Source organism: Salvelinus fontinalis, chromosome 7, assembly GCF_029448725.1.
Source record: "Salvelinus fontinalis isolate EN_2023a chromosome 7, ASM2944872v1, whole genome shotgun sequence".
Classification (NCBI taxonomy): domain Eukaryota; kingdom Metazoa; phylum Chordata; class Actinopteri; order Salmoniformes; family Salmonidae; genus Salvelinus; species Salvelinus fontinalis.
Window position 1 is genome coordinate 1,930,664 of NC_074671.1, and position 12,069 is coordinate 1,942,732.

Consider the following 12,069-nt stretch of genomic DNA (forward strand, 5'->3'; position numbering starts at 1 on the left):
AGAGGGAGAGAGGTGGAGGGGTGGAGAGAGGTGAAGAGGGAGAGAGGTGGAAGGGTGGAGAGAGGTGGAGGGGTGGAGAGAGGTGGAGGGGTGGAGAGAGGTGGAGGGGTGGAGAGAGGTGGAGGGGTGGAGAGAGGTGGAGGGGTGGAGAGAGGTGGAGGGGTGGAGAGAGGTGGAGGGGTGGAGAGAGGTGGAGGGGTAGAGAGAGGTGGAGGGGTGGAGAGATGGAGAGAGGTGGAGGGATGGAGAGAGGTGGAGGGATGGAGAGAGGTGGAGGGGTGGAGAGAGGTGGAGGGAGGTGGAGGGGTAGAGAGAGGTGGAGGGGTGGAGAGAGGTGGAGGGGTAGAGAGAGGTGGAGGGGTAGAGAGAGGTGGAGGGGTGGAGAGAGGTGGAGGGAGGTGGAGGGGTAGAGAGTGGTGGAGGGATGGAGAGAGGTGAAGAGGGAGAGAGGTGGAGGGGTGGAGAGAGGTGGAGGGAGGTGGAGGGGTAGAGAGAGGTGGAGGGGTGGAGAGAGGTGGAGGGATGGAGAGAGGTGGAAGGGTGGAGAGAGGTGGAGGGAGGTGGAGGGGTAGAGAGAGATGGAGGGGTGGAGAGAGGTGGAGGGGTGGAGAGGTGGAGGGGTGGAGAGAGGTGGAGGGGTGGAGAGAGGTGGAGAGAGGTGGAGAGAGGTGGAGGGATGGAGAGAGGTGGAGGGGTGGAGAGAGGTGGAGGGGTGGAGAGAGGTGGAGGGGTGGAGAGAGGTAGAGAGGTGGAGGGATGGAGAGAGGTGGAGGGGTGGAGAGAGGTGGAGGGGTGGAGAGAGGTGGAGAGATGGAGAGAGGTGGAGGGGTGGAGAGAGGTGGAGGGGTGGAGAGAGGTGGAGGGGTGGAGAGAGGTGGAGGGGTGGAGAGAGGTGGAGAGATGGAGAGAGGTGGAGGGGTGGAGAGAGGTGGAGGGGTGGAGAGAGGTGGAGGGGTGGAGAGAGGTGGAGGGGTGGAGAGAGGTGGAGGGGTGGAGAGAGGTGGAGGGGTGGAGAGAGGTGGAGGGGTGGAGAGAGGTGGAGGGGTGGAGAGAGGTGGAGGGGTGGAGAGAGGTGGAGAGGGATGGAGAGAGGTGAAGAGGGAGAGAGGTGGAGGGGTGGAGAGAGGTGGAGGGGTGGAGAGAGGTGGAGGGGTGGAGAGAGGTGGAGGGATGGAGAGAGGTGGAGGGGTGGAGAGAGGTGGAGGGGTGGAGAGAGGTGGAGGGAGGTGGAGGGGTAGAGAGAGGTGGAGGGGTGGAGAGAGGTGGAGGGGTGGAGAGAGGTGGAGGGGTGGAGAGAGGTGTAGGGGTGGAGAGAGGTGGAGGGGTGGAGAGAGGTGGAGGGGTCGAGAGAGGTGGAGGGGTGGAGAGAGGTGGAGGGGTGGAGAGAGGTGGAGGGGTGGAGAGAGGTGGAGGGGTGGAGAGAGGTGGAGGGGTGGAGAGAGGTGGATGGGTGGAGAGAGGTGAAGAGGGATGGAGAGAGGTGGAGGGGTGGAGAGAGGTGAAGAGGGAGAGAGGTGGAAGGGTGGAGAGAGGTGAAGGGGTGGAGAGAGGTGGAAGGGTGGAGAGAGGTGAAGAGGGATGGAGAGAGGTGAAGAGGGAGAGAGGTGGAGGGGTCGAGAGAGGTGGAGGGATGGAGAGAGGTGGAGGGGTGGAGAGAGGTGGAGGGGTGGAGAGAGGTGGAGAGATGGAGAGAGGTGGAGGGGTGGAGAGAGGTGGAAGGGTGGAGAGAGGTGAAGAGGGATGGAGAGAGGTGAAGAGGGAGAGAGGTGGAGGGGTCGAGAGAGGTGGAGGGATGGAGAGAGGTGGAGGGGTGGAGAGAGGTGGAGGGGTGGAGAGAGGTGGAGGGGTGGAGAGAGGTGGAGGGATGGAGAGAGGTGGAGGGGTGGAGAGAGGTGGAGGGGTGGAGAGAGGTGGAGGGGTGGAGAGAGGAAGTTGTGAGTGACTCCGTTCTGGTCACTACACTAGTTTACCAGGAAGTTGTGACTGACTCCGGTCTGGTCTCTACACTAGTTTACCAGGAAGTTGTGGCTGACTCCGGTCTCTACACTAGTTTACCAGGAAGTTGTGGCTGACTCCGGTCTGGTCTCTACACTAGTTTACCATGTGACTGACTCCGGTCTGGTCTCTACACTAGTTTACCAGGAAGTTGTGACTGACTCCGGTCTGGTCTCTACACTAGTTTACCTGGAAGTTGTGGCTGACTCCGGTCTGGTCTCTACACTAGTTTACCAGGAAGTTGTGACTGACTCCGGTCTGGTCTCTACACTAGTTTACCAGGAAGTTGTGGCTGACTCCTGTCTGGTCTCTACACTAGTTTACCAGGAAGTTGTGACTGACTCCGGTCTGGTCTCTACACTAGTTTACCAGGAAGTTGTGGCTGACTCCGGTCTGGTCTCTACACTAGTTTACCAGGAAGTTGTGTCTGACTCCGGTCTGGTCTCTACACTAGTTTACCAGGAAGCTGTGGCTGACTCCGGTCTGGTCTCTACACTAGTTTACCAGGAAGTTGTGGCTGACTCCGGTCTGGTCTCTACACTAGTTTACCAGGAAGTTGTGGCTGACTCCGGTCTGGTCTCTACACTAGTTTACCTGGAAGTTGTGACTGACTCCGGTCTGGTCTCTACACTAGTTTACCAGGAAGTTGTGACTGACTCCTGTCTGGTCTCTACACTAGTTTACCAGGAAGTTGTGGCTGACTCCGGTCTCTACACTAGTTTACCTGGAAGTTGTGACTGACTCCGGTCTGGTCTCTACACTAGTTTACCAGGAAGTTGTGGCTGACTCCGGTCTGGTCTCTACACTAGTTTACCAGGAAGTTGTGGCTGACTCCGGTCTGGTCTCTACACTAGTTTACCACGAAGTTGTGACTGACTCCGGTCTGGTCTCTACACTAGTTTACCACGAAGTTGTGGCTGACTCCGGTCTGGTCTCTACACTCATTTACCACGAAGTTGTGGCTGACTCCGGTCTGGTCTCTACACTAGTTTACCAGGAAGTTGTGTCTGACTCCGGTCTGGTCTCTACACTAGTTTACCAGGAAGTTGTGGCTGACTCCGGTCTGGTCTCTACACTAGTTTACCTGGAAGTTGTGACTGACTCCGGTCTGGTCTCTACACTAGTTTACCTGGAAGTTGTGGCTGACTCCGGTCTGGTCTCTACACTAGTTTACCAGGAAGTTGTGACTGACTCCGGTCTGGTCTCTACACTAGTTTACCAGGAAGCTGTGGCTGACTCCGGTCTGGTCTCTACACTAGTTTACCAGGAAGTTGTGTCTGACTCCGGTCTGGTCTCTACACTAGTTTACCAGGAAGTTGTGGCTGACTCCGGTCTGGTCTCTACACTAGTTTACCTGGAAGTTGTGACTGACTCCGGTCTGGTCTCTACACTAGTTTACCAGGAAGTTGTGTCTGACTCCGGTCTGGTCTCTACACTAGTTTACCAGGAAGTTGTGTCTGACTACGGTCTGGTCTCTACACTAGTTTACCTGGAAGTTGTGGCTGACTCCGGTCTGGTCTCTACACTAGTTTACCAGGAAGTTGTGTCTGACTCCGGTCTGGTCTCTACACTAGTTTACCAGGAAGTTGTGTCTGACTCCGGTCTGGTCTCTACACTAGTTTACCTGGAAGATGTGACTGACTCCGGTCTGGTCTCTACACTAGTTTACCTGGAAGATGTGACTGACTCCGGTCTGGTCTCTACACTAGTTTACCTGGAAGTTGTGACTGACTCCGGTCTGGTCTCTACACTAGTTTACCTGGAAGATGTGACTGACTCCGGTCTGGTCTCTACACTAGTTTACCTGGAAGTTGTGGCTGACTCCGGTCTGGTCTCTACACTAGTTTACCTGGAAGATGTGACTGACTCCGGTCTGGTCTCTACACTAGTTTACCTGGAAGTTGTGACTGACTCCGGTCTGGTCTCTACACTAGTTTACCAGGAAGTTGTGGCTGACTCCGGTCTGGTCTCTACACTAGTTTACCAGGAAGTTGTGACTGACTCCGGTCTGGTCTCTACACTAGTTTACCAGGAAGTTGTGACTGACTCCGGTCTGGTCTCTACACTAGTTTACCAGGAAGTTGTGACTGACTCCGGTCTGGTCTCTACACTAGTTTACCAGGAAGTTGTGGCTGACTCCGGTCTCTACACTAGTTTACCAGGAAGTTGTGGCTGACTCCGGTCTGGTCTCTACACTAGTTTACCATGTGACTGACTCCGGTCTGGTCTCTACACTAGTTTACCAGGAAGTTGTGACTGACTCCGGTCTGGTCTCTACACTAGTTTACCTGGAAGTTGTGGCTGACTCCGGTCTGGTCTCTACACTAGTTTACCAGGAAGTTGTGACTGACTCCGGTCTGGTCTCTACACTAGTTTACCAGGAAGTTGTGGCTGACTCCTGTCTGGTCTCTACACTAGTTTAACAGGAAGTTGTGGCTGACTCCGGTCTGGTCTCTACACTAGTTTACCAGGAAGTTGTGACTGACTCCGGTCTGGTCTCTACACTAGTTTACCAGGAAGTTGTGACTGACTCCGGTCTGGTCTCTACACTAGTTTACCAGGAAGTTGTGGCTGACTCCTGTCTGGTCTCTACACTAGTTTAACAGGAAGTTGTGGCTGACTCCGGTCTGGTCTCTACACTAGTTTACCTGGAAGTTGTGGCTGACTCCGGTCTGGTCTCTACACTAGTTTACCAGGAAGTTGTGGCTGACTCCGGTCTCTACACTAGTTTACCAGGAAGTTGTGGCTGACTCCGGTCTGGTCTCTACACTAGTTTACCATGTGACTGACTCCGGTCTGGTCTCTACACTAGTTTACCAGGAAGTTGTGACTGACTCCGGTCTGGTCTCTACACTAGTTTACCTGGAAGTTGTGGCTGACTCCGGTCTGGTCTCTACACTAGTTTACCAGGAAGTTGTGACTGACTCCGGTCTGGTCTCTACACTAGTTTACCAGGAAGTTGTGACTGACTCCGGTCTGGTCTCTACACTAGTTTACCAGGAAGTTGTGGCTGACTCCGGTCTGGTCTCTACACTAGTTTACCAGGAAGTTGTGACTGACTCCGGTCTGGTCTCTACACTAATTTACCAGGAAGTTGTGACTGACTCCGGTCTGGTCTCTACACTAGTTTACCAGGAAGTTGTGGCTGACTCCGGTCTCTACACTAGTTTACCAGGAAGTTGTGGCTGACTCCGGTCTGGTCTCTACACTAGTTTACCATGTGACTGACTCCGGTCTGGTCTCTACACTAGTTTACCAGGAAGTTGTGACTGACTCCGGTCTGGTCTCTACACTAGTTTACCTGGAAGTTGTGGCTGACTCCGGTCTGGTCTCTACACTAGTTTACCAGGAAGTTGTGACTGACTCCGGTCTGGTCTCTACACTAGTTTACCAGGAAGTTGTGGCTGACTCCTGTCTGGTCTCTACACTAGTTTACCAGGAAGTTGTGACTGACTCCGGTCTGGTCTCTACACTAGTTTACCAGGAAGTTGTGGCTGACTCCGGTCTGGTCTCTACACTAGTTTACCAGGAAGTTGTGTCTGACTCCGGTCTGGTCTCTACACTAGTTTACCAGGAAGCTGTGGCTGACTCCGGTCTGGTCTCTACACTAGTTTACCAGGAAGTTGTGGCTGACTCCGGTCTGGTCTCTACACTAGTTTACCAGGAAGTTGTGGCTGACTCCGGTCTGGTCTCTACACTAGTTTACCTGGAAGTTGTGACTGACTCCGGTCTGGTCTCTACACTAGTTTACCAGGAAGTTGTGACTGACTCCTGTCTGGTCTCTACACTAGTTTACCAGGAAGTTGTGGCTGACTCCGGTCTCTACACTAGTTTACCTGGAAGTTGTGACTGACTCCGGTCTGGTCTCTACACTAGTTTACCAGGAAGTTGTGGCTGACTCCGGTCTGGTCTCTACACTAGTTTACCAGGAAGTTGTGGCTGACTCCGGTCTGGTCTCTACACTAGTTTACCACGAAGTTGTGACTGACTCCGGTCTGGTCTCTACACTAGTTTACCACGAAGTTGTGGCTGACTCCGGTCTGGTCTCTACACTCATTTACCACGAAGTTGTGGCTGACTCCGGTCTGGTCTCTACACTAGTTTACCAGGAAGTTGTGTCTGACTCCGGTCTGGTCTCTACACTAGTTTACCAGGAAGTTGTGGCTGACTCCGGTCTGGTCTCTACACTAGTTTACCTGGAAGTTGTGACTGACTCCGGTCTGGTCTCTACACTAGTTTACCTGGAAGTTGTGGCTGACTCCGGTCTGGTCTCTACACTAGTTTACCAGGAAGTTGTGACTGACTCCGGTCTGGTCTCTACACTAGTTTACCAGGAAGCTGTGGCTGACTCCGGTCTGGTCTCTACACTAGTTTACCAGGAAGTTGTGTCTGACTCCGGTCTGGTCTCTACACTAGTTTACCAGGAAGTTGTGGCTGACTCCGGTCTGGTCTCTACACTAGTTTACCTGGAAGTTGTGACTGACTCCGGTCTGGTCTCTACACTAGTTTACCAGGAAGTTGTGTCTGACTCCGGTCTGGTCTCTACACTAGTTTACCAGGAAGTTGTGTCTGACTACGGTCTGGTCTCTACACTAGTTTACCTGGAAGTTGTGGCTGACTCCGGTCTGGTCTCTACACTAGTTTACCAGGAAGTTGTGTCTGACTCCGGTCTGGTCTCTACACTAGTTTACCAGGAAGTTGTGTCTGACTCCGGTCTGGTCTCTACACTAGTTTACCTGGAAGATGTGACTGACTCCGGTCTGGTCTCTACACTAGTTTACCTGGAAGATGTGACTGACTCCGGTCTGGTCTCTACACTAGTTTACCTGGAAGTTGTGACTGACTCCGGTCTGGTCTCTACACTAGTTTACCTGGAAGATGTGACTGACTCCGGTCTGGTCTCTACACTAGTTTACCTGGAAGTTGTGGCTGACTCCGGTCTGGTCTCTACACTAGTTTACCTGGAAGATGTGACTGACTCCGGTCTGGTCTCTACACTAGTTTACCTGGAAGTTGTGACTGACTCCGGTCTGGTCTCTACACTAGTTTACCAGGAAGTTGTGGCTGACTCCGGTCTGGTCTCTACACTAGTTTACCAGGAAGTTGTGACTGACTCCGGTCTGGTCTCTACACTAGTTTACCAGGAAGTTGTGACTGACTCCGGTCTGGTCTCTACACTAGTTTACCAGGAAGTTGTGACTGACTCCGGTCTGGTCTCTACACTAGTTTACCAGGAAGTTGTGGCTGACTCCGGTCTCTACACTAGTTTACCAGGAAGTTGTGGCTGACTCCGGTCTGGTCTCTACACTAGTTTACCATGTGACTGACTCCGGTCTGGTCTCTACACTAGTTTACCAGGAAGTTGTGACTGACTCCGGTCTGGTCTCTACACTAGTTTACCTGGAAGTTGTGGCTGACTCCGGTCTGGTCTCTACACTAGTTTACCAGGAAGTTGTGACTGACTCCGGTCTGGTCTCTACACTAGTTTACCAGGAAGTTGTGGCTGACTCCTGTCTGGTCTCTACACTAGTTTACCAGGAAGTTGTGACTGACTCCGGTCTGGTCTCTACACTAGTTTACCAGGAAGTTGTGGCTGACTCCGGTCTGGTCTCTACACTAGTTTACCAGGAAGTTGTGTCTGACTCCGGTCTGGTCTCTACACTAGTTTACCAGGAAGCTGTGGCTGACTCCGGTCTGGTCTCTACACTAGTTTACCAGGAAGTTGTGACTGACTCCGGTCTGGTCTCTACACTAGTTTACCAGGAAGTTGTGGCTGACTCCGGTCTGGTCTCTACACTAGTTTACCTGGAAGTTGTGACTGACTCCGGTCTGGTCTCTACACTAGTTTACCAGGAAGTTGTGACTGACTCCTGTCTGGTCTCTACACTAGTTTACCAGGAAGTTGTGGCTGACTCCGGTCTCTACACTAGTTTACCTGGAAGTTGTGACTGACTCCGGTCTGGTCTCTACACTAGTTTACCAGGAAGTTGTGGCTGACTCCGGTCTGGTCTCTACACTAGTTTACCTGGAAGTTGTGACTGACTCCGGTCTGGTCTCTACACTAGTTTACCAGGAAGTTGTGGCTGACTCCTGTCTGGTCTCTACACTAGTTTACCAGGAAGTTGTGACTGACTCCGGTCTGGTCTCTACACTAGTTTACCAGGAAGTTGTGGCTGACTCCGGTCTGGTCTCTACACTAGTTTACCAGGAAGTTGTGTCTGACTCCGGTCTGGTCTCTACACTAGTTTACCAGGAAGTTGTGGCTGACTCCTGTCTGGTCTCTACACTAGTTTACCAGGAAGTTGTGACTGACTCCGGTCTGGTCTCTACACTAGTTTACCAGGAAGTTGTGGCTGACTCCGGTCTGGTCTCTACACTAGTTTACCAGGAAGTTGTGTCTGACTCCGGTCTGGTCTCTACACTAGTTTACCAGGAAGTTGTGTCTGACTCCGGTCTGGTCTCTACACTAGTTTACCTGGAAGTTGTGGCTGACTCCGGTCTGGTCTCTACACTAGTTTACCAGGAAGTTGTGGCTGACTCCGGTCTGGTCTCTACACTAGTTTACCAGGAAGTTGTGACTGACTCCGGTCTGGTCTCTACACTAGTTTACCATGTGACTGACTCCGGTCTGGTCTCTACACTAGTTTACCTGGAAGTTGTGACTGACTCCGGTCTGGTCTCTACACTAGTTTACCAGGAAGTTGTGACTGACTCCGGTCTGGTCTCTACACTAGTTTACCAGGAAGTTGTGGCTGACTCCGGTCTGGTCTCTACACTAGTTTACCTGGAAGTTGTGGCTGACTCCGGTCTGGTCTCTACACTAGTTTACCAGGAAGTTGTGGCTGACTCCGGTCTGGTCTCTACACTAGTTTACCAGGAAGTTGTGTCTGACTCCGGTCTGGTCTCTACACTAGTTTACCAGGAAGTTGTGTCTGACTCCGGTCTGGTCTCTACACTAGTTTACCTGGAAGTTGTGGCTGACTCCGGTCTGGTCTCTACACTAGTTTACCAGGAAGTTGTGGCTGACTCCGGTCTGGTCTCTACACTAGTTTACCAGGAAGTTGTGACTGACTCCGGTCTGGTCTCTACACTAGTTTACCATGTGACTGACTCCGGTCTGGTCTCTACACTAGTTTACCTGGAAGTTGTGACTGACTCCGGTCTGGTCTCTACACTAGTTTACCAGGAAGTTGTGACTGACTCCGGTCTGGTCTCTACACTAGTTTACCAGGAAGTTGTGGCTGACTCCGGTCTGGTCTCTACACTAGTTTACCTGGAAGTTGTGGCTGACTCCGGTCTGGTCTCTACACTAGTTTACCAGGAAGTTGTGTCTGACTACGGTCTGGTCTCTACACTAGTTTACCTGGAAGTTGTGGCTGACTCCGGTCTGGTCTCTACACTAGTTTACCAGGAAGTTGTGTCTGACTCCGGTCTGGTCTCTACACTAGTTTACCAGGAAGTTGTGTCTGACTCCGGTCTGGTCTCTACACTAGTTTACCTGGAAGATGTGACTGACTCCGGTCTGGTCTCTACACTAGTTTACCTGGAAGATGTGACTGACTCCGGTCTGGTCTCTACACTAGTTTACCTGGAAGTTGTGACTGACTCCGGTCTGGTCTCTACACTAGTTTACCTGGAAGATGTGACTGACTCCGGTCTGGTCTCTACACTAGTTTACCTGGAAGTTGTGGCTGACTCCGGTCTGGTCTCTACACTAGTTTACCTGGAAGATGTGACTGACTCCGGTCTGGTCTCTACACTAGTTTACCTGGAAGTTGTGACTGACTCCGGTCTGGTCTCTACACTAGTTTACCAGGAAGTTGTGGCTGACTCCGGTCTGGTCTCTACACTAGTTTACCAGGAAGTTGTGACTGACTCCGGTCTGGTCTCTACACTAGTTTACCAGGAAGTTGTGACTGACTCCGGTCTGGTCTCTACACTAGTTTACCAGGAAGTTGTGACTGACTCCGGTCTGGTCTCTACACTAGTTTACCAGGAAGTTGTGGCTGACTCTGGTCTCTACACTAGTTTACCAGGAAGTTGTGGCTGACTCCGGTCTGGTCTCTACACTAGTTTACCATGTGACTGACTCCGGTCTGGTCTCTACACTAGTTTACCAGGAAGTTGTGGCTGACTCCGGTCTGGTCTCTACACTAGTTTACCAGGAAGTTGTGTCTGACTCCGGTCTGGTCTCTACACTAGTTTACCAGGAAGTTGTGTCTGACTCCGGTCTGGTCTCTACACTAGTTTACCTGGAAGTTGTGGCTGACTCCGGTCTGGTCTCTACACTAGTTTACCAGGAAGTTGTGGCTGACTCCGGTCTGGTCTCTACACTAGTTTACCAGGAAGTTGTGACTGACTCCGGTCTGGTCTCTACACTAGTTTACCATGTGACTGACTCCGGTCTGGTCTCTACACTAGTTTACCTGGAAGTTGTGACTGACTCCGGTCTGGTCTCTACACTAGTTTACCAGGAAGTTGTGACTGACTCCGGTCTGGTCTCTACACTAGTTTACCAGGAAGTTGTGGCTGACTCCGGTCTGGTCTCTACACTAGTTTACCTGGAAGTTGTGGCTGACTCCGGTCTGGTCTCTACACTAGTTTACCAGGAAGTTGTGGCTGACTCCGGTCTGGTCTCTACACTAGTTTACCAGGAAGTTGTGGCTGACTCCGGTCTGGTCTCTACACTAGTTTACCAGGAAGATGTGACTGACTCCGGTCTGGTTTCTACACTAATTTACCAGGAAGTTGTGACTGACTCCGGTCTGGTCTCTACACTAGTTTACCTGGAAGATGTGACTGACTCCGGTCTGGTCTCTACACTAGTTTACCTGGAAGATGTGACTGACTCCGGTCTGGTCTCTACACTAGTTTACCAGGAAGTTGTGGCTGACTCCGGTCTGGTCTCTACACTAGTTTACCATGTGACTGACTCCGGTCTGGTCTCTACACTAGTTTACCAGGAAGTTGTGACTGACTCCGGTCTGGTCTCTACACTAGTTTACCAGGAAGTTGTGACTGACTACGGTCTGGTCTCTACACTAGTTTACCAGGAAGTTGTGGCTGACTCCGGTCTGGTCTCTACACTAGTTTACCAGGAAGTTGTGTCTGACTCCGGTCTGGTCTCTACACTAGTTTACCTGGAAGTTGTGGCTGACTCCGGTCTGGTCTCTACACTAGTTTACCTGGAAGTTGTGGCTGACTCCAGTCTCCAGAGACTGAAAGCAGAGGTTGTAGTCTCCCTCATGGAGGTGTATTCTGGACTGCAGCAGGTGGACCTCAGCGATGGTCGGGTCTCTCTCCAGACAGAAATCCAGGAACTGCTGAGCTGACTGGCTGTCACCTGACAGAAGACATAACCCAGACAGCGAGATAAATCAAATCACATTTTATTGGTCACATACACATGGTTAGCAGATGTTAATGCGAGTGTAGAGAAATGCTTGTGCTTCTAGTTCCGACCGTGCAGGAATATCTAACAAGTAATCTAACAATTCCACAACAACTACCTTATACACACAAGTGTAAAGGAATGAATATGAATATGTACATATAAATATATGGATGAGCGATGGCCGAAAGGCATAGGCAAGATGCAGTAGATGGTATAGAGTACAGTATATACATATGAGATGAGTAATGTAGGGTATGTAAACATTATATAAAGTGGCATTGTTTAAAGTGGCTATTGATACATTAATTACATACATTTTTCAATTTTTCCAGATAGATGTTTAAAGAGAGTAATATTGTATGTAATAAAGTAAGTAAACCTTGTCCTAGCCGGGACGGCTCACAGGAGCAGGAGGCAACTAGTCTGTTGCAGGGCCTTACCCCAATCAATTTTATAATGGTAGTTTTTCATTCATCTCTGCTCATGAAGTTAACTTGTGAGTCATAATTCAGGTTGCCTTATCCATTGTCCATCAAGTTGGTCTCACCTGAGAGGAACTAGACATGGGCTGTGGATAAAAATGTATAGACATGGATAGACGCCTACGTCAGTTCTCCTAGCCTGCCACGTCAGTTCTCCTAGCCTGCCACGTCAGTTCTCCTAGCCTGCCACGTCAGTTC

The 12,069-nt window shown here is 51.3% G+C and overlaps 1 protein-coding gene across 2 annotated transcripts in view; it reads right to left on the reverse strand.

Annotated features, from left to right (window-relative positions):
* LOC129858925 (tetratricopeptide repeat protein 21B-like) overlaps window positions 1–12,069 on the reverse strand; it is a 127,511-nt gene that overhangs the window by 60,820 nt on the left and 54,622 nt on the right. For both annotated transcript variants that reach the window (XM_055928164.1, XM_055928163.1), the window contains exon 13: window positions 11,181–11,338. In XM_055928164.1, the coding sequence (XP_055784139.1) occupies window positions 11,181–11,338 (158 nt within the window). The remainder of the gene's footprint in view (window positions 1–11,180; window positions 11,339–12,069) is intronic.